Source organism: Watersipora subatra, chromosome 4 (assembly GCF_963576615.1).
Source record: "Watersipora subatra chromosome 4, tzWatSuba1.1, whole genome shotgun sequence".
NCBI classification, from domain to species: Eukaryota; Metazoa; Bryozoa; class Gymnolaemata; order Cheilostomatida; family Watersiporidae; genus Watersipora; species Watersipora subatra.
The window spans coordinates 18,596,638-18,618,021 of record NC_088711.1 but is presented as its reverse complement, the minus strand read 5'-3'; the positions used below and the strand labels follow the sequence as shown (position 1 = coordinate 18,618,021).

The window sequence follows — 21,384 nt, the reverse complement described above, 5'->3', positions numbered from 1 at the left end:
ACCCTAGAGGGTGGGCCTTTGCGACATCCAGAAGGTAAAGTGGATTTGTCAACTATCTTAACTGGCTACTTGTATAAAAGTTACAATGATTCGTAGTTAGTACAAAACAAACCTCACTCTCAACACTCAATTATATAATCGCTAGTCCTATTATCCACACTCAATATTACACACACAAAGGAGATAAATAAGGAGGCTGTATTGTTTATACCAGTTCACATCGGTGTCAAATGTGAAAACAAAATGTTTAAATAAGATGACCCTGCCACAACATTGAGATAGTAGACAATATTTTGATTGATGTTCTAAAATTGGTGTGTTTTCTCGTTGCAATAAAACATATGGATGTATTAAATGCGAGTGACCAACTACAATACAGTTTATGAGCTTCGATGCTAAACTGTATGCTCGGAGTTGCTTCATCACCCGCTTTCCAATGAGCTCTTAAGTGATTATTTAAATTTAGAACTAAGCTACGGTATTTTTCAAGATTGACCTTCGTATAGTAGGGTCTGACCACCGTCTCCGACAATGACGTCTACGCTCATTAACAGATTTTCATTTCCGGTGAAAATCCCATGAAGATAAAATGAGTAACAATGCTGAATTAAAAGCGTTTTTAAACGAGTTTGTTCATGGCTACTTGAGTAAACCAGACGAAGAGAAGTTACCTCCATTTAGATTAGTAGAGGATAAAATACACTATGAAGAAATTAAAGGGCACTGCTGCGGCTGGGCTGCAGATTATCTATTTGCTCAGTGAGTTATTGTTTCTGCAATTGTGCAGCTCATCTGTTATTATAAAATTGATTTTCTCATCAGTACTTAGCAGTATTTTTTTAAGTATTAGATTGAATGATGTGATTGCATGTTTGTTGGCTGCAAGTTTATAGTTTGCCTCTCGTATCCCTTTAAACACTAATTGTTGTCGTTTGGAAAGTTCTATATTTAAAAATCAATGAAGCACCATTTCATTCGTATATGTTTTAGCATTTGTAGATCATCTACCTTTATTATTATAGCAATATATATGATGCTAAGAAAACGACAAAACTTAAAAGTACCTAAATATCATAAACCAACTAAGGTAGCATACAGACCTGCCAACCCAAGAGTGGGGCAATGCGTGAGATTTGGTTTTGGGGCATTTGATGTATCAATGATAGTATATATAAAATTGGGGAAATTGGGGCAAAAATCTCACGCATTTCTCACGCATTTTCATTTTTTCTTTGGGGCGATTGCGTGAGTCTCACGCCCAATGCGTGAGAGTTGGCAGGTATGGTAGCATAGTGTTAAAATAATTGAATTGGTTGGTTATAATTAAACCAAGTTAATAGGTTAAAAATGAAAACTTGTAGCCTAATAGCTAGTTTGTATCTAAAATATCTCTCATGTTTGTTTAGGTCTGCTTAATTTAAAACTGAAATGCTAATAATACAGTCTACAAGGAGTTAAAGCTATAACTGAGGCTAAAAGCATAGTGAGAACATAAATAACAAATGTTTTCGCAAAATTCATTTCTTAAGGTTGCTTCTGGTCATGTTTATTTGATTTTTCAATTATTTAAAAAGCTGTCATTATGCTATTGGTTATGGCTCATTGGAACACAATAGGCTGAATGCTATGAATTGGTTCATTTTAGTGAAGCCTAGTCATTTTTCATTGCTATATTTGTTTATTCATTGAGGTCCAAATACTATTGAGGTACTTTCTTAGCACTATTGAATTGTCTTGTGTATTGGAGCAGGCAGTTGCTTTGAGAAAAAAATCCTCTTCCGGATAGTCTGGTACACTGTCAAATATTTTCAACTAACCCAATGGCACTAGATCTAACATCTTACTGATACTCAAGCGAGAAAACCTTTTCAGTTAGTTTCAACAATTTGAGTTTCAATATATCTTGAGGCATCTATAAATTGTCATATAGATGTAATATTGAACAATATGGAATTATTTTATATATACTTTAAGTCAAACATCAATGAACATGTCTCATTGCATTGCCTTTAATGCCAACATTGTATAAAAAATGAATGAAACACTTCCGTGATAAAGCCAAGAATATATATCAAAGTGTCATGCCAACTGGAAATTAAGTGCTAAATATAGATACACGTAATAAAGCTCACAGATATCGTTGGTTCATTTTATACCTACCTACAAGTCAACTTGAGATACTGTAAAACCTCTAATTGGGCGCCACTTTTATTTGAATACCACTATAGGAAAAGGGTTGAAAAAATATAGCGCTATAGCGTTCAAATAGAGGTTTTACTCTAAATGCCCTTTTGGTTGTTGTCAACTCACTAAAAGTTTACTAGTTGATGTGACTTGCTAGAAACCTTGTAATTTAGTTCAATAATTAAAATCATGTAGTGATTGCGTTATGAAACACATACCTATATTTTACTGTTCTTTGCACTACAGCAAGCTTTAATTTAAATATCACTATGCATGCAAACTCATGTAAAGAGTTGTAAGCTTTCTTGCCTCTTCCAACGTACTGTCATGTTAGTGCCTTTTGTTAATTTTTGCCTGTATGCAGATTAGGTTCTAATATACATACACTGATGACCAAGGTAGTTGGGACACCTACTGAAATAACTTTACATTTTTGCTCATATTAAAATAACCTGGCTGTTATAACAGCTAGATGACTAAAACTATGTATTCTAATTCCTTATACTGTCAGGAGTATGATGAAACCAATTATATCAATATTACAATTAGCTAGTTTTTATTATGAATTTTTTTACCGGGCAACATCTTCAAGTACAATATCTAGCAAGAGTTCGATTATGGTCAATCTATGAAACAGTGTCCGCTAGATGCTACCAAATTATACAAAGAGTTGTTCAAAATTATGTTAATATGATATCTGTATAAAAAAGTGGGTTTCTATACAACGCATTGATTGATTTGATTGCACAATATTCGAAATAATCTATATTCTGATAAACAATATTTAATGAATTAATAATACATTGATTAATACTAGTTTGTAAAAGCGGCTGTGACCTAGGCAGTCTAGAGTGTATGACCTGCGAACAACAGGTTGGAGTTTAATTCTCAGAGATAACCCCGTGGTGAGAGGAACGGCAACTGACCTAAACTTGCTCTATCAAATCAACTCATATGGAATAGTCTGCAGTCTGACAGGCAATTGTCGAAGTTTTATTTTGGGAGACAAATGAACACTTTTATATTCCGATTTGTTTACATGCAATATCCATGTTAGATAAACTTTACAATGGTACTTTGTTTGAATGTTGATTAAGTTAGTATGCTAGCTTGGGTAGTAGAGTCATGACCTCCTGAGCCTAAAGTGAATATATATGTAATGTTGGAATGAATGCCGTGACGCTATGTCAGAAAATGTGTACTTGTATCTGTGTTGTATAAATTTTTGTTTTTATCAACTGTTGTTTTAGTCTAAATCTAGTTGTAGCTGTATCCGGAGAGTCCATTTTGTTTGTTGTAGCAAATGCCCTGCTCTTCTGTCAAATCTGGTGTGTTGTAAAGTTGTTGAGCAGGTTGGTGCTACGGATTTGTCAGAAATGTTGAATAGTAGCAGCTCTGATGAAGGAGATGGTAAGTTTGAGAGGAAAGTTTCTGCATACTTCTGGTGTAACTGAATCTTCCCTTTGGTTACTTTTGCTAAAATTGCTGTATTCAATTCTCGGTATCTTGTACCTTATGAGAAGTTGATTCATCAGAGATTCAGAAGGAGCGTCTATGGAATAGAGGCTCATAAATATTCAATGCGCAAGCTGTCATCAGAGATAGTCTCATAAATGCTTCTAATTTGTAACCTAACCTGTCAGCATGCTCTTCCTCTTTTGTCAATCACCTATCGTTGTTTTACATGTATTATGGACTACTAACAGTGCCGGGCAAACTAGTGGGAACACACAATCAGTAATGCGTGGTTTTTCAGCTTTGTACTTGAATAGCTTTCCAGTTTTTAAAGATGGATTTCCATAACTATATGTATTCTGATTCCTTGTATTATTAATAATTTAATGAGTTTAATGTTATTATTTTTAGTCAAGGCACACCATTTACGGGGCCATATCTACATGTATCACCAATTGTCGCATTTTTAGTAAAAAAAAAAACTTTTTTAATCAATACTCCCTAGTATTATTTTTTCGAGGTTTAAATTGTAAATTATATTATGGTGGCCCTAAAAATGGTTAGGGTCAAGAAATTAGTTTTAGCATTTGGTGGGTTAATCCTCCAGCGAGTGACTTTTGGGTTTAAAATTTGAGTTATAATGAAAATTACTCACTAAATGGAGAGGAGATTCAAATTTTTCGTTGAAACTAAATTAGATGGATTCCTTGGTGTCTAAGCATCTATTAATTTATAAATATCCATTGCATCTGGATGAGAGACAACATATGTGTTGAGGTAACAAACTTGGTCTGAATTAGCCTATTGAACAATTGCGTCCCAACTATTCTGTTTGTTACCTTAGATTTTAGAATGAGCAAATCTATAACACTTCACCCTAACTTAAAGCTGTTTTAGTGTCATATGGTTTGGGATGGGCTTTAATTGTTCAAATCTGGTACAACTTTGATAGCCCTGTTTTTATAGGCATTAATTTCGTGTTATTTCTAAAAAAAAATAAAACATTAAAATACAAAGTGCCGGAAAACCTCTAAGCCATCATTTCTGAAAATAATTAGTGTCTCAACAGCCGGGCATCAGAGGTCAAATGTGTGTTTGAAATCAATGCATTTCTCCCGCGCAATGTTTATACAAAGGGGTTAATACAAGGAATGCATATTTCTATTCTACAGTCTATGATGCCAATAAGTTATGCCAGCTAACATTTCGGCTTGTCGAAGAGATAATCACATGTTGGACAGATGAGCTTCCTTCTCATGTCATCGACTGCTGCTCGAGCTTCAAGCACCAAATATCCTGCTTTGCAATAAAAAATACTCGGCGGAAAATGGAGGATAGGCATAATACATTTCCACTTTTAAAGCTTTTCACAGACAATGAAGTGAGTAAATTACATGCGCATATCATATCCTAGAAACTGTAGTTGTTTCTCCAACCATATCTGTTGTTTGCGTATTATGCTTATCTATAACTGCCTAATGCCTAATCTACTCGCTGTAAGTATACAGTGGGATCTCTACTTATGAAGAATTTCGTATGAAATTTTCAAGGTACAAAATGTCTTTTAGTTCAAATTTTGTTTCAACTTGTGACAAATGTTTCTAGATAGGAAAGGATAAAAGGCCTTTTATATTTTGTACAATTTGTTTTGTTTCATCCTTTTGGCCCATTTGCTTAGCGTTGCTACTATATACAACCTATATGCATCTCAAGCAATTTGGTTTGCTAGCGAAAGTCAGCAAACAAGTGTTTTGTTTTTGTTCATTGTATAATTTGGACTTATCTTATCATACAAAGTGGGACCTTTGTTTCTAGCAATTCAAATTTTTTACTTTCTGTGTGATGACTGTTTTTCAGTTCATAATGAATCTTTCTACTTACATTCTTCCATACATTTATTCTGGGCAAAACAAAAATAAGACGACAATATAACACTCACCTTTTCTGACCTCTGTTCTATTACTTCTCTTAGCCTCGTCTAGATGGCCTACACCAAAGGTGAACAAATATATTTTACTGTATTTTTTGTTATTTCTCTAATCTTTCTATGTGTACTTTTTTATATAAATTTATTATGTTGCAGTATGATTCTAACATGTATTTGTTACAGGTGTTAACCATTACGTGTATTTAGAATTTATACAAATGCCATATCGGAGTTTTATGGGGGGGGGGTAGGAACAAATTAGGGCATTTTTGTGGTAACCTTGGTTTCTACTTCTGAAACGGATTATGAACTGAATTAATTTCACAAGTAGAGGTTCCACTGTATACACTACTGCAACTTTGAATTTTAATCAACACTTTCCTTTTTCATTTCTGGCTGTATGCAAGGGGGAGATAAGGCTTCATAATATCACCCTGTTCCACCTATTCTAGTTTCCTCATAGGCATTCAAGGAGACCTCCCTATACACAGTATTTGATGGTCATGGAGGGCCAGATGCTTCGAGCTATGCAGCTGCACATTTCCCTTTCTATTTGCTTAATCAATCAACTGAGGACTGGGCAGCAACCCTTTCCGCTGCCTTTGCACAAATCGATGTAAACTTCAGCGTTCGAGCAGCCAAAGAGGTTTGAACAGCATGTTATTTGCTAACCTTGCTTATGCATTGTCAGGGCTCTTCTCTAGCTGTTTATGTGTTTTCTGTGTCATGTGGTGTAACACTCGCGCCTATGGCTCATCAGAGTAAGGATTTATGTAAATATTTAGGTTGACAAACTTGACTCAATTCTACTTCTTGAGCTTTCATTGTATATTTAAAGGCTGACTTGCAACAAAGTTCACATGACAGTTATTTGGTTTCAAAAGATTCACCGTGTCTTACACTGCTGTGTTGTAGGTGCAAAATATGTGGAAATGTTATTACAAGCTCTTGAAAGCTCAAAAATGAACAGATAATCGCCGCCGTCAGAAACTGCCGTAGATTAGAATATCTTTCTAAAATGGGTCAAATGGGATGTAGCTGAATGAGATGGCTTCTGTTTACACTTTCATGCAACCTAATTCGTCGAAATATTTTCACAAATATACTTCACGCATTCAATAAAACCATGTCTATTGTCCTTATGCATCTATTTCATCATCATTGTAATGCTGTCACTTTCAGCACTAGTATCTTATAACCTACTGTGAAAATTCGTTTAATTTTTTAATTTCAGCTCGAAGGAGTACTTATCATTCTCTGATAAACATGACAAGCCTGTTAGTCACCTGTGATAATCGAAAATGCTGCAGAAATTATTCGCACTGTTTGGCAGGAAGTACGTGTTACATGATCAGACTGCGACTAGATGATTAGACCAAGTCGAAACAAAACTGTAAAGTAGCGAGCACCTATATTTGATACGGGCTTTTTGGTAAAACCCGAAGTGTTTGTCATAAACTAGTGCTACGAGAAGTTTTATATTGATCCTTTTATTGGCCTTTCAATTCACGTGAGAACATCACGTGTCAAAACAATAACCAAACGGATTGATTACGTTAGAGAAATAAACTGATTCCAATCTACGGCAGTTTCGTGATGGCGGCGATTAACTGTTCGTTTTTGAGCTTATAAGAGCTTGTAATTGCATTTCCACATATTTTGCATGTACAACACAGCAGAGTAAGACATGGTGAATCTTTTGATACCAAATAACTGTAATGTGAACTTTGTTGCAAGTCAATCTTTAAGATTAAATTCTCAAAATAGTTTGTGAAATAATATAATTGAAAACAATGTCGCATATAGCTTTTCTCATGTTTGTACCTCCTTCCTTTCTCTCAATCCTCTTAGATTTGTCTTTTTAAAAGTCTGAGCCTCCCAATTTGTCAACTACTCACTTGGTTTGTCGGGCAGAAAAGACATTTAGATTGAGCTGGAGCGACTAGGAAAATACTCCAGTAACTCATATCCTTATATAACCCTTCTATAAATTACCACAAGACCTTTATTTGAATGCTATGGCGCTCTATTTTTCAAGACTTCCTTTAGAGTGGCGGTTAAATAGAGGTGGCGTTCAAATAGAGGCTGACATTGTATTGTTCAAATAGCTTGTCAGAATTTTGGAGGAAGATAAATTTAACCCCTTTACGTGGGAAACGAATATCGCCTATATTTTGCACTCTCCTTTGGGCGCAGCGACATTAACCCTTTTGGATGGTATATATCTGCTAACTCACCTCTAACTTGTCAAAGATCTTTATATAAATATGCATTGGGAAGCTGAAAAATATCTTTACCAGTTGATATCTATTGCTTTCAATTAACTTATGATGATATTATAGTCTGTGCCCTGCTTTGCAAGTTGCTGGAGCTTTTAATTTTTTATTTCATACCAAATTGAAAGCCATTTTTTCATTTTATAACGGTATTTAGCATGTTGCATAAAATCTTATTGCACTCGTTGATATGTTTGCTACAGTTTGCGGTAAAACTGGCTTTTGTATGTGCAATAGAAGAGGAGTTATGAGTGCCATTGGAAGCCGAGTTAAAATAACTGTAAAAATGCTATGAAATAATATGCTATAAATCTTCAGATTTGTAAGTTATATAATAGTAGTAATCTATCAAATGCTACAAATACATATTTAAGAAGAAGTGGCATATAAACGAATCATACTTATAATACATGCAGAAATAAAAGTTAACATTTTTGAAACATAAATATTTGCATCGTTTGCTTGGCCAGTCGCGTTTTAATTAATGCTTTCAATGCATCGAACATCTTCTGGCTGTACAATACCTTCCATAATGTGTTATGGCCTCGACTCTTCTTCTGTACTGCTGAACTTGTCGATATTATTAGCTTAGCAAAACTTTCACGCGCTGTGAAAGTGTTGCATTTCGCACAAATAATGATAAATTTTTAGCTGCACGTGCGGTAAGCGCATCTTTTAGCCTAAAACTCGTCCTTCATATACCATCATAAATAAAGACCATTTTTCACATACGTTGAAGTATCAAGAAGGCGTTATACAAGAAAATACTATTAGCCTGATACAGTTATTAATCATTTCTGCGGCGTTGCTTTCAGAGTTTTAAAGAACAAACCGTAAGCTTTGAAGTTGGAAAACAGACTTTGCTATGAACAAAAACAACGAAAGGATTAATTGTTATTGATGTAACCGAGTCATTATCAGTACAGTTTTATGGACACCTTTCTACCGATAATTTTCGATTACGGGTTTGTAAAAGTCAAGAAATGTCAAAGTGGCGATCAAATGGAGGTGGCGGTCTATTTTTCAACCTTTTTTCTATTGCGTTGGTCAAATAGAGGTGGCGTTCAATTAAATGTGGTGTTCAAATACAGGTGGCATTCAAATAAAGGTGGCATTCAATTAGAGGCTTTATGGTGTTCCTTTCCTTATAGATTAGAGTCTGTAAGGTTACATTATTAGACCGGTTATTATACTGATCTGGTGTCTGTAGCAAAGATACAGTCTGCATTGATGTGCATTTCTTTTTGTATATATTGTGCTATCGGCCCTGTACTTCCTGTTATGTATGCTGTCTGTGTTGTCCATGTATTCTTCATTCTGTTTATACCATTAGAACTTTTGGTGCCTAATCCCTGGTATAGATGTTGTTGTCCTTGTTCACGCTTGCTCCTTTTTATTTACCCTAGGACACTTAACATGTATTTGCCTCATCTAACTTTCGCGTTTTCGCGGAGTCATCCTTTCGCGAAAATTTCATGTGCGAAACTAAACTATCATAATGAACGAGCGAAAACGCGACATTAAATAGCTTTGTTCATTGATAGTCCAAGAAACAAATAGCAGCAAGCGATCAAATTGCATTATCGATCTCGCCCACACCATTCTACCTGCGGTTCACAATTCCAAACTAGTCCCAAATTTAATTTTTTTTATCGGTGAACTGAATCTGAGGAGTCTAATTATGTTTGTTCCACTGCATTTATTTTCATATCACTATATTTTCGCACTCATCAGAGCTGCGAAATTAAGTTGCAGCGAAATTTTACTCTGTATACTAGTCACAAAACTAAATACTAGCAAAATATAAGTGTTCTAGGGTAAGTGACTGCCACTATACACGGTTGCTTCCTTCTATTGGTCTACCATGTTGGCGCTATGAAGCTAATGGGATGTGCTAGTGTTCTGTGTTGTTTCAATTTTAAAATTTATTTGATTTTGTCTTTTTAATTTTGAACCCAAATAAGTTGACAAAAAAGATATTATAAATACTAGAAATTCCCCTCTCATACAGCCCACGACCAAAGTGATAATGGAAAAAGAAAGGTTACTGCTGGTTGAGAAATGCAATATTAGCAGTCAAATGGCACTGCAGTGCAATAGGAGAACTGCAATGGTAGCTGCAATGTACTGGGTGTTATTATGTACAACAAACAGCAATAATGAAAGGAAAAGGTTATATGTTTATATCTCTCCCCTGCAATAGCAGATGTGCAATATTAGAAGCAAAATGGCAAACTGCTGTGTAATATACACAGTTTGAAAGTTGGTTGTGTTGAATGTAGAATGGTTTTGACAGTGATCTGTAACAAAAAGCAAACATTAGCATTCACATGTGTCTGGAAGTTTTTTTCAAATTGGAGCAAAATGAAGAAATGGGTCATGATCACAGAAACCATGGTTAAGTGGGGTGTGTTAGATTTAGAGTTATCTACACTAGCAGAAGGAGAAAATTCTCAGTTGTTTGGCGAAAAAAAAATTTGATTCCAGATTAATTACAGCAGATTTTATGATCAGTAAACTCAATGTATGTTTACAATTAGTGCGAAAACATAGTTCTGAGAAAACTGGTGTTAAAGTTTGAGAAACGAAAACCAACGAAATGTAAACAATTTTGTTTACATTTCAAAAGGTCATAGAAACCAATATCAAGAAGTGACATTTATTTAGATTTCTGAAGTTATATCAGAAATCCAAATAAATATCACAACCCATTTCTAGATTTTAGTTGGTTGTCATAGAAATAGCTGTATATCTATAAGAAAATGTAGGCCTATTACTTAATTTGGCAGATATTAAAAACAGCTTGGCAGTACCGCGATATTGGGCACAGCCGTAATATCATCAACAGAATCTTTAGAAAAATAATAACAGTAACTTATTGCACACCATCGGTCACTATATACTTCGATCTTATAAATTCGAATGATTATTCTTATAATTAAATCTTATAAAATCGAATAATAAAATCAGTAAAAAAGAAAAGATAACATTTCACTACTTCTACGTTAATTACAGAAACCTTCGGCAATTGGACAATGCTATAGACTGGTGAAATGTGCGCGGTTTTCTCGTGAAATGTGCACTAATAGTTCTACTATCTGTCGCACGGCTTTATTGGCGTTTTGTTTGCCAGTTTTAATTTTGATTAAAAAAGGCTTGTCAGGTTTTCATGGCGATTTTAGGCCAAATTAACGTCTAGTTATGTATTATTCAATCCAATTTAAATAGGTTTATATGTGTTTAGTACCATTATTATACTTAAATGACTCTACACAAAAATGGTTAAATTTTTTGATGGGATTTCGGTACAAGGGTTTGGTTACGGCCATTGACGGATAGTTTTTCGGGAGTTGTGTGCACATATGCATTTATCACAAAGCTCCCAAACACTAGCTTCGCTCGTGTTTGGTCGTTGGAAAATAGAACTGAGTAAAATATTTTAATATCACAACTATGTGTTGAATATGAAAGAAGCTAAAGGGCTTCTAAGAGATCCAGAAAGGATTCGTGAACTTGATATTATAAAAATCATTTTACTAATCAACTTTTTACACATTTTAATACTTCATTAATTTGCAATTATACAATTTTTCATGTGTTTTGCATATAAATATCTTAATGGAGGAGACTCAGAGCTTCATTTTGATATTTAATAAGTGCAACTTCAAAGAATTGGCTTGCAACTATGACACCATATTTATTGAAACTAGTCAAAGTTCTTTGACGATCATTTATTTTTTACAACATTGTATATATGAATAATTTGAATAAGTTACATTGCCTATGTGGTCATGTGAAAGGTTTTACACGCCAAAATATAGGTCACATATATAGGTCACATGGCGAGTCAGGAAGTGGCGAGTCCTCAGTTCAAACTCAAACAAATTTTAATTACTAGCCAACTTACTGATTCTTCAAAGTTGTACGGCTGTTCATTCCTTATGGTTCAATATAGAGTACATACCATAATATGTGACTATCAAGTATACATACTGATAAGAATGTGAGTGCTCCTCAATAAATAACTTTACTGTACACCATGTTATGAGACAGTTACATCGTTAACGATTATAGCTGATCAGGTTACGGTTTTTGTTTTTTTAGTAAAAATGGTGCGTTATTTTGCGTTTTCGGTTAACCTTGTGCTAGGAAATAGCTCAAACGTTAAATTATTTGCTAGACATACTTTTTGCAAAGTTATTTTGAAAAGGCACCAATTTGCATATATTTATCATGGCGCAAATGCCCAGCCAAGTAAAGAAAATTTAAATTTAGCAAAAGGATTTAGCTTGACAATTTGTAATTAACACTTTCAGATTTATCATATCAAACCACCTTTGTATTTATTGAGGACATCATAAGGAATAGTTTTACAAAATACATTTCCTAAAATTTGCTCGTGTTTAGTTGTTTTTTCAATGTTTTAACAAACTGACTATGATACTGACCATGGCTCAACGAGAGAAAATCGTATAGATTTTATTAATTATCTTGTCTGAGAGAATGTAGTCCAATTCCATTAAGTTTTTTGTCATTTGAATTTGTTATGTTTTGGATAAAATGGTTAGCAGTTGACTTAAAAAGAGTTGGTAGAGATAAAATAACAGAAATTAATCCCATTTCTAGATCTTCTGCATTAATTTACGTGATTTTTGTCAATCTAAATATGGAATCAGTGCATCCCTGCTTCTAACACCGTTGCAATTGCTCATCTTATCTACAGAAGTTGCACAGTGGAACTACCGGGGTCGCTGTACTCATAGAACCTAACCACTTGGCTGTGGCTTGGCTCGGTGACTCTCAAGCTTTGCTTGTCAAGTCGGGGCGTGCTACTGAAATAATGAATCCTCACAAACCAGAATGTGAAGAAGAGAGAGCTCGTATTGAAGCTTTAGGAGGATCTGTTGTGTTCTTTGGTACTTGGAGGGTGAATGGAAACTTGGCTGTATCAAGAGCCATTGGTACTATGTTATGTTTGTTATGCTATGCTTGTTGTCGTGTTTTTAGCACTTAGCATTGTATCTAAGGCTATTGTTTGGCTTCGAGTTCTATAGGTATATTTTCCAATTTACAGACGCTATTAAACCATATTCATGTGAAACAACCTGCTACTACTGCTGCGAATTCTTTTTATGAATTATCACCAAATTTTAGGCTACATATTTGGAATATTGGTCTTCTTGTAACTCGCTGAAATGTAACTTGCAACTTGAACAACATGTAAGGTTTCAGCCAGTCATGTGAAGACTTGCTAAATCTTGCGTGCCATTGTTGATAACACTTATCGACTCTCATTGTTTATATATATATGTACAAATGAAACAGCGTTGTAGCTGCTGCGAGAAATTTTAGTCTTATAAACCATCTAGTTGTAATATTTTAATATCAGAGTTTAGAGTTCTTTTTTTTAACGTAATTACTTTAAAATGATATATATTTAGTTTTCTACTAATTTATATATATATATATATATAATATTGAAATTTATCATAAGTAGAACTAAAATCACAGTGTTCTACATAGAACGGAGCAGTATAAGTTAGTAGAGAATTAGATAGTGTACTTATCTTGGTCAGCTACTCTCAGTTTTGTGCTTGCGCAGTCATCAGGCTATAGATCTCAATTGAAACAAAATGGTGGCCTTTTAAATATTGGCGTATGTATATATTTTTTTTTATTGGATTGAGCAGAGTTTTTGATCATTTTTATAGAAAAAAAATTATTTACATATAATGCTACAAAAAATAAATAAAAAGAAAGGTCATTTGATGTCATAAATGCAAAAATTAAAATTTTTAAGTTCGTGAAGTTACTAAGCTTAAATATACATAATACATCTTATCTCTTTTGACAAAATATTAAATGGGTCAATTTGATATTATTAGTAAGCGCTGTAAGTCACATGGTCATTCCAGCATCAACATTTTTTTCTCAAGGTGACATAGATTACAAGCCATACATCAGCAGCGATGCTGACTCTAGAAATCTACCATTGGATGGATCAGAGGAGTACATAATAGTTGCATGTGATGGCTTGTGGGACACAGTGACATTTGATGAGGCTGTTCAGTTGGTCTATAATCATATTCAGTCAGGAAAAGCACACAAGGGTAAGTATTTTCATTGGTTGGATAGTTTCCTAACGAAGTTTATGATGGGTGAAGGCCACTGTCCCTAGGTATGCGTACATATGAAGGTGCGTGCAAAAACATTTGATTTGTCCTTGTCTTCTCTTGTCATTAATTATATGATGGAGTAGGTGCTATAATCCTTGTGAGCTGCCAAGTGACCTGGAACATGACCAATCAAGCACCATTGCACAATTATTTCTATACTTTACTTTTTCATGGCCATGTGTGACAATATTCTGTCTAGTTCACTCATAATAGTACAAATGATGGTGTTCACGGTTGTCTTGTTTTTATTTTTTCTCTTTTTACTTTCTCATGATCCTTTTGATCACATGACCATCTTCCTATACATTCATAGCTAATTTCTCACCCTGAACCCAACCGTTCTGTGATTCAGTTAAAGCTAGCGTGAGAATTAAAAATATTTTATTGAAGAGGTCAATGTATGACCTCTTCAATAGCATCTATTTACATTTTTTATCATCTCTTTCATCCATTCTGTCATACCTTCCCAATTGTTATCTTTAGTACTCTTTCCACCTCATCGTTGTCTTTGCGCTTGTAATTGTGCATGACTCATGTTTTGAACAGATGTGGCTGAGGTCTTAGTGCGAGCGGCAAGGGAAGAGGGAAGCAGTGATAATATTACTGTTACAGTTGTGTTCCTCAAGAGTGACCTCTCCGTTCCTGTGCCCACAGAACATCCGCCATGCGACACCCCAGAATTGAGGTATTCCTTCTCTTCATTGTTACATGAGCATCGAGTAGCTTATAGGTTATTAATCTGTGTTTCATTTAACTTGAGACGGCTTGGTGAGTCGTTATCAGAGGTTCCACAAACAGCTATAAATTTCCATTTGTCCCATGACCAAACACGAGCGAAACGATTGTTGGAGAGCTTTATGATAAATGCATATGTGCACAAAACGCACGAAAATTATTCATCAACACCGTCGCAAACCCTTGTACTGAATTCTTATCAACAAATTTTTTATTTTGTAAAATGATGTTAGCAAAACTTAAGTTTTTATTGTATTACTTGGTCGAATCGCAAGTTCTTATTGGTTATTTGGTCAAATCGCAAGTTCTTATTGGTTATTTGGTCAAATCGCAAGTTCTTATTGGTTATTTGGTCAAATTGCAAGTTCTTATTGTATTACTTGGTCGAATCGCAAGTTCTTATTGGTTATTTGGTCGAATCGCAAGTTCTTATTGGTTATTTGGTCTAATCGCAAGTTCTTATTGGTTATTTGGTCAAATCGCAAGTTCTTATTGGTTATTTGGTGCAATATTTCTTTTAGTAGTGATTCATCTGAAGAGGATGAAAGTGAAACTATAGATGACCATGAAAGTGAAATCATAGATGACCAAAGCAAATCAAATTCAACCAAAGATTAAACCATCATATTATGGCATTACAATAGGCTATTATTTACGAAGTTGTAGATTTATGACCGCTGCTGAGAGAATTACCTCTCATCTCTCTCTTGCCTTCCCACCCTGTGAATTGTTAGATTTTGTTACTCTTCTGATTGGGTTATCTCCCAATACTTCCACTTCCTGTTGCGTGCTCATCACTACCTTATACGCTGTGATATGCCGAGTTTTATACTTTCTTTCATAACGATTGCTTATCTTCTTTATTTTTCTAGGCTCTACTTGTCAATAATATGTGCAAGTCTTTTTAGGAGCTAATATAATTTTATAGTTATAAGTGACCCTTCTCCTGATTCCATTGTATACTTATAATTAGCTTTTATAGTAAAGATTTTAAATTTGAAAATGTTTTATACTTTTGATAAGTATGATGGCTGTTTTCAGTCTCAATTACCACTTGTAGTACATGCTATTTTTTAAATAAAACATGTGTCCTTGCTCTCAAAATGTGGCAGTTGTGGATATCTTTTAAATAATGGTAACATCTTCCCAATGCGTTGTTGTAGCATTTGCTACACTGTAAGTGGTGAAATTTATAAACAATCTATTTTGGCATAGATGACGTTTAGACCACCTATTGTTAAACTGAAACAGTCATGTTTTGATACAAAATACTCGGGAATTTTGATGGGATATTGTGAAAAAATGTGGGCAGCATTCTTCTCTTCATTGGAAGAGGCCAAAAGCTTTATAAGAAAAGAGGAGCTATGAACAAACGTTCAATGGTCAACGTACAAAACAGAGAAGAGGTTCTCGGAGCCTAACATTTAGTGGTATATAGGTCAATGTTGGGGCAAGACTTCTTGATTGGGGTTGGCAATTGACTCTGGATGTGTAGTCAATCTTTGGAGTAAATCCTGTTCTATACTGTAGAGAAACCGAGAAAAAAATCATTTCTGTATAAGTCTTGCTTGGCAGTTACTCCTCGAATCATTTACCTGTCTAAATAATTTTACTGACATCTCATTGGTCTGCATCTATGCTGAAATAGATTGTTTATAAATTTCACCACTGTTTTCTGTGATATTCTGTCCATCATAAAAACAATGTCAGCATCTTTATTCTAACTGTACAGCAGCCACTTGCAGATTATTTATATATGAAATATAGTAAAAAATTCATATCTGATACTCGAAACAAATTTCATTTAACTCAGCGATACCTTCCAACCTAGCCTGAGAACCAACTCGATCACTCAGTCTGCAGTCTTAATTAGCCCATTACTTGATCTGATTCCATGATATGACAATAGCTACGGATCTCAGCTAGGTTCAACGTGTTCCTGGATATTCATTCACCATAAGTTGTAAGCTAAGCCATTTGCTTGTTCGCTAGATGCAAAAGCAAGCCGAGGTGTAAGAAAATATTTTCTAAAAGCTGCATGCTGGAGTAAAAATATTGTTTAGATCCATAGATGTGTTTCCAGAAGAATCCATCACAGACCATTCACCGTCTGCAATAGAATTCAAGCATCTGTGCTTTTCGGGGAAGTGTCAGAAAATGTGCAACATTGCCAGCCACTCGCATTGTTGTAGTTCATTTTCTTACCCTTGCGACTCAAGCGTGGCTGATAGCTTAGATTTGTTGCTATATTAGAAACGTTTGCTGCAATCATTTTCGGTCCTTGGTGTCTTGCCTGGCGATTGGTTTATATAATCAAGTTTGTTGGGCCTGTTACTGACATCACAGGGTATTGCAGGCTACAAGTAAATTGATATAAAAAATCTGTTTTTTAACTGTTCTTGACAAGATAGATTGCAATTTTAGTTTTGATTCTATCCAACAAACATCACAAAACATTAATTAGTAAAATCTTCTATTTTCATCAGCACTGAAATATTAAAACAATCTAATTTTTATGTTATTGGCTACAAACACTTATGTGCAGTGTTGTGGAAGCAAAAATAAAGATGCCTAATTTGCAACATTTGCCTGCAGCATAGGTTATCAAACAGTCAAAAGAAGACAAATCCAAATTTAGTTTGAAATAAATAAAAATGTGAACGTGATTACTGTTATAAAGTTTGGGAAATTCTTTTGTTTTACTTTGTTGAACACCTGATAAAACTTGCTTGTTATTAAAATTGGATGAACTACCCAGGTAGCTCAGCCACAATGTCTGCATCTGAAATTCTGATAATCAAAACTTCTTATATAACTAACTTTTGCGAAGGTAAGTAAAACTAACATATAAAAATGTTTTTTAAATGTATTTCATAACAAACCTTTACTGGATGCTCCGACATTCCATGGTGAGCGCAACGCTTTAGGTAAATCTGTCCAACGCTTGTGTCATTAGCTGAGCTGCGTGATTTCTTTATTGGGATTTCAGGAAGAACCATCTGAACATTGTTTAGCTTCTGTACTCTCCTCTTATATCTACACCAGAAGTCATTGAAATGTTATATGTTTCTGCTGTTTTCATCCAATTCCACTAGCAAAACAAATGTAAAAGCGAATTGATTATTACTTTTTTATAGCACTGAAAGTAAGACTGCTGCAGAAAATACTGTTTTGCTCTACACAATTTTAAAAATAAGAATTTGCCTCTGCTTTTTGTATATTTCAAAAGTATATTTAACTTATTGAACAAACTAGAAACTAAATCCACTAAATTACTAAATAAATTACTAAATTCTATTCATGAGAAAAATAAAGCCAGTATAATAATAAAAGGTAACCAGTAAAAGATACAATGATTCTCTCACCGGGTGCAATACACGATGCCCATTGAAAAGCAAAGCCCAGCTAGGAGGAGAAGAATGGCCGGCAATATTATCTCCCAAGTTGCGGCTGTAAAATACAAACAATAACCCTGCAACAAAGTTAAACTCACCATTGTACTTGATGCTATTTGAAATTTAATACAGTTATCAAATGACAGAAAACTACTTTTGCAAAATCTCACATTCTTCATGAGCACAACTACTACAAATAATACATATTAAATATTACACTTAAAACGGTGTTTAAAACGTTAACATAGCAAGCAAGATAAAGTCAAACTTGTACAAAGAAACTATGGTAACAATTTTAAAATTTCAACTTTCATCTACGCTCCTACTTAGCTCTCATATACTTAGCTGTTGGTAATAAATGGTACATCAAGAAGATATATCTACGATGATGCCTCTGTGTATGCTCATGTACATGTATGCATATTATTCATTATAACGTGATATATGTATACGTACAGCTTTTTAGCATTCAATTCAAAACAAAATATATGTAGGCTATACCACATTGTAAAAAATACTCCCTGCTAGCTGCCATTTTGAATTCTCACGAGTTCGCTTAGTAACATTTCAATAACAAACTTTGTAATTTAGAACACGCTAATTGGTTTTAAAACTTTGTGATACCGAAAACTTTTTGATACGAAAAAAAAATTTGAAACCGAAAACTTTGTGATATTCAGTTTACTTTTTAAATTTACCAACTAAATCATTTCTGTTTTTTTGTATTCAGTTTTCTGTAAATGTTAGTTTTATCGCTTTAAAAAAATAATGCTCCATATTTCGTGATTCACAACTTTTATTTCTTGAGCTCACACATTTGGACTAACGAGCTGCAGTGTTTCTTTGCTATTGATAATTTTCAACTTTTAGTTATTCATCTTTATACAACTCTTTACACATACACTGCAAATAATATATTTATTCTTTTGTCATAACAACATTTTGTTACATTTTTAACTGATGGTGAGTAAGTGAAAGCCAACATGAATTAAAATCAAAACATATAAACCAATAAATATAAATTTTTGAATAAAATTTTTTAACTAACTTTAGGGTTGACTTAAAACACTCTTTTGTTTTTTAAAACTTTCTGTATTTGTGTTGTCATTTTTTCATCAATTTGTTACGGTGAACATTTGTTCGCTGTTCGCCTTTTTATTTGTGTAAAACTCATCGAATAAACTTGAGACACACAGCAAATACTTTTGCTTTTCTCTCTGTAATCACCATTTTATCACCTTTCATTTAAGTGGTAATATTTATAGAGTTGCTATAATACAAACTAACCTTATAAAATAAGCATTGTGACTGCGTTAAATTTGTTTAGTAAGTTATTAGTAAATTTAGTAGAGTATTAACACTATACTTACCATTTTGTGATCAATTAGATTTTTGCTTTTTTACTACCACTTCGTGCCACTCAGACCAGACAATATACATATCATATAATTCCTCAGATGATTTTCTATCTTTTGAAAACAATTATTTAAAACAAAAGCTATTCCAGCAGTCTCTGAGAGCGTGTTAAACTGGAGTTTTTTTTGTAGTCAATCTCTCAGGCCAATTTCTTAGTAAAAATAGTTTTATTATTAGAAGTTTTAATCTCATTAGAAAGATTTGATTCTCAGGTTTCTAATGATGTGCACAATGCATGATTTAAATAGATTATACAGTAAGTAAAGTGACTCAAAGTTAGTCCAACTTTTGCTAAATAGACCAGGCAACAAAGGCAGGGGTGTTAATACTTTTGGCCATGAATTTAAGTAGCTGAGTGCATAGATACATCACATGAAGTAGTTTGATAAATAGACATAGATGACAAGAGAGAGAATAAGTTTAAGGCAAGACCAACCCAGGCAATGATGTATATTTCAGTTAGTTATATTATATAGTAAAAAGTAATACCTGACCGATCTGTGTTTATGATCAGCATTGTTGATGCAGCGGTCACACTCCCAGCATGGGAGATAACCCAAAAAGCATATGAGGCAGAGTTCCTCTCTAGAGCAATTCTCACAATCGTATTGCATGGATCTGTTTTCACTTCAGATATTTCTACAAAAGTTGAATGATTTACAATACAACAGTTAAAAAATCATTTCATAGTTAATTTTATAGGTAAAGTCTTTATGTGTGCAAATAAAACATAATTTTCAAGAAAAAGTGTTAAATAAAATGCTAATACACCTTGGCTGTAATTTTGGAATATTGATAGTGTTATAAAACCTCTAAGTGTTGAGTTAAAAAGACAAACAAGTGCCCAAATATCAGCAAATATAATATAATATGTAGTATAATATATAACATATATATGTAGCCTATACATATGTATATTCAATTATTCATATATATTTATATATATTTTATTAACTCCCAAACTTTAGCATTGACTATTAGAAAGACCTTATCTCTAGTATATCTCATAGTAACAGTGTTAACATTGCTGTCAGTTTTAAACTCAAAAGATATAAATAGAAATGATTGATAACATGAATTACATTAGCGAATGCAAAGACACTTCCCATAATTACCTGCATATTTGTTCATCTTTCTCATGCAATCATCTTTTGAACTGTCATATCTACAGGCTTTTACAGTATACCATTCTGCCTTTCGGTTTGCTAAATAGCATGCATCATTTATAGTAATTATGGCTTCCAGTCCTTGAAGGTTTACGGTTGGCGTAGCTGGCAGTAGTTCTAAAATTACAAAAAGCTTTCAGTTTTGAATTTCATAAGGCAGGTCATACATTGATGATCAGACATCATTGGACAAGGGAAGTATCTGGTGAAGTAATAAGAAAGGTAGCATAGCTCCAGTAAATCGGTTGAACAACTCTGACAAGCATAGAGTTGGTAAAACTAGATCTGACAAGACCAAACATGTCACCAACCTCAGAAAAGAGTCCAATTTAAACTGAAGGCATACGCTCTGCTTAAAAATAAATGACTAAAAATATACCGAATCTCTGAAAAAATATTCTCACTTATCAATCAATGGTTTGGAACGTTTGAAAGATTTTGTTAACAGCTCAAAATTCATTGCTGGTACTTCATGTTATATTAGCAATAATCATATTAATAATGATAATAATAATAATAACAGCAATAATATTAACCACAAAGACAGATGATGACCAACATGCCTGTTTCAAACTTTAAAAATTATTTCTCCCAAATAGTGCACTTGTCCAATCAGTTTCAAACAAAACATATATTATTTGCTTATTGTCAAAT

At 33.8% G+C, this 21,384-nt stretch overlaps 2 protein-coding genes across 7 annotated transcripts in view; one reads left to right on the top strand and one right to left on the bottom strand.

Annotated features, from left to right (window-relative positions):
- The first annotated feature begins 581 nt into the window (after positions 1-581).
- Positions 582-16,333, top strand: LOC137393271 (protein phosphatase 1E-like). 5 transcript variants are annotated; one of them, XM_068079748.1, is made up of 9 exons: positions 582-759; positions 3,485-3,594; positions 4,812-5,020; positions 6,030-6,212; position 9,659; positions 12,648-12,803; positions 13,779-13,952; positions 14,565-14,703; positions 15,275-16,333. In XM_068079748.1, exons 1-9 carry the CDS (start codon positions 590-592, stop codon positions 15,369-15,371), a joined length of 1,239 nt encoding a protein of 412 aa, XP_067935849.1. In that variant the 5' UTR covers positions 582-589; the 3' UTR covers positions 15,372-16,333. The 5 variants fall into 5 exon arrangements, with proteins under 5 accessions (XP_067935849.1, XP_067935848.1, XP_067935847.1 ...); XM_068079747.1 differs by lacking the exon at position 9,659 and having other exon boundaries at positions 12,566-12,803; positions 15,278-16,333; XM_068079746.1 differs by lacking the exon at position 9,659 and having other exon boundaries at positions 12,566-12,803.
- Positions 16,334-16,467: 134 nt separating this feature from the next.
- Positions 16,468-21,384, bottom strand: part of LOC137393270 (uncharacterized) — a 31,767-nt gene continuing 26,850 nt past the window's right edge. For both annotated transcript variants that reach the window (XM_068079743.1, XM_068079744.1), the window contains 5 exons: positions 20,680-20,847; positions 20,054-20,203; positions 18,119-18,203; positions 17,636-17,789; positions 16,468-17,110 (listed from right to left, as the gene is read on the bottom strand). In XM_068079743.1, the coding sequence (XP_067935844.1) occupies positions 17,003-17,110; positions 17,636-17,789; positions 18,119-18,203; positions 20,054-20,203; positions 20,680-20,847 (665 nt within the window). In that variant the 3' untranslated portion in view covers positions 16,468-17,002. The remainder of the gene's footprint in view (positions 17,111-17,635; positions 17,790-18,118; positions 18,204-20,053; positions 20,204-20,679; positions 20,848-21,384) is intronic.

Bases quoted from the DNA above. Each gene is read 5' to 3' on its own strand.
- LOC137393271 (XM_068079746.1), top strand. From the start codon at position 590: ATGAGTAACAATGCTGAATTAAAAGCGTTTTTAAACGAGTTTGTTCAT. The intron at 6,213-12,565 runs GTTTGAACAGCA...TCTTATCTACAG, and splicing joins GCGTTCGAGCAGCCAAAGAG to AAGTTGCACAGTGGAACTAC. The intron at 12,804-13,778 runs GTACTATGTTAT...TTTTTTCTCAAG, and splicing joins GGCTGTATCAAGAGCCATTG to GTGACATAGATTACAAGCCA.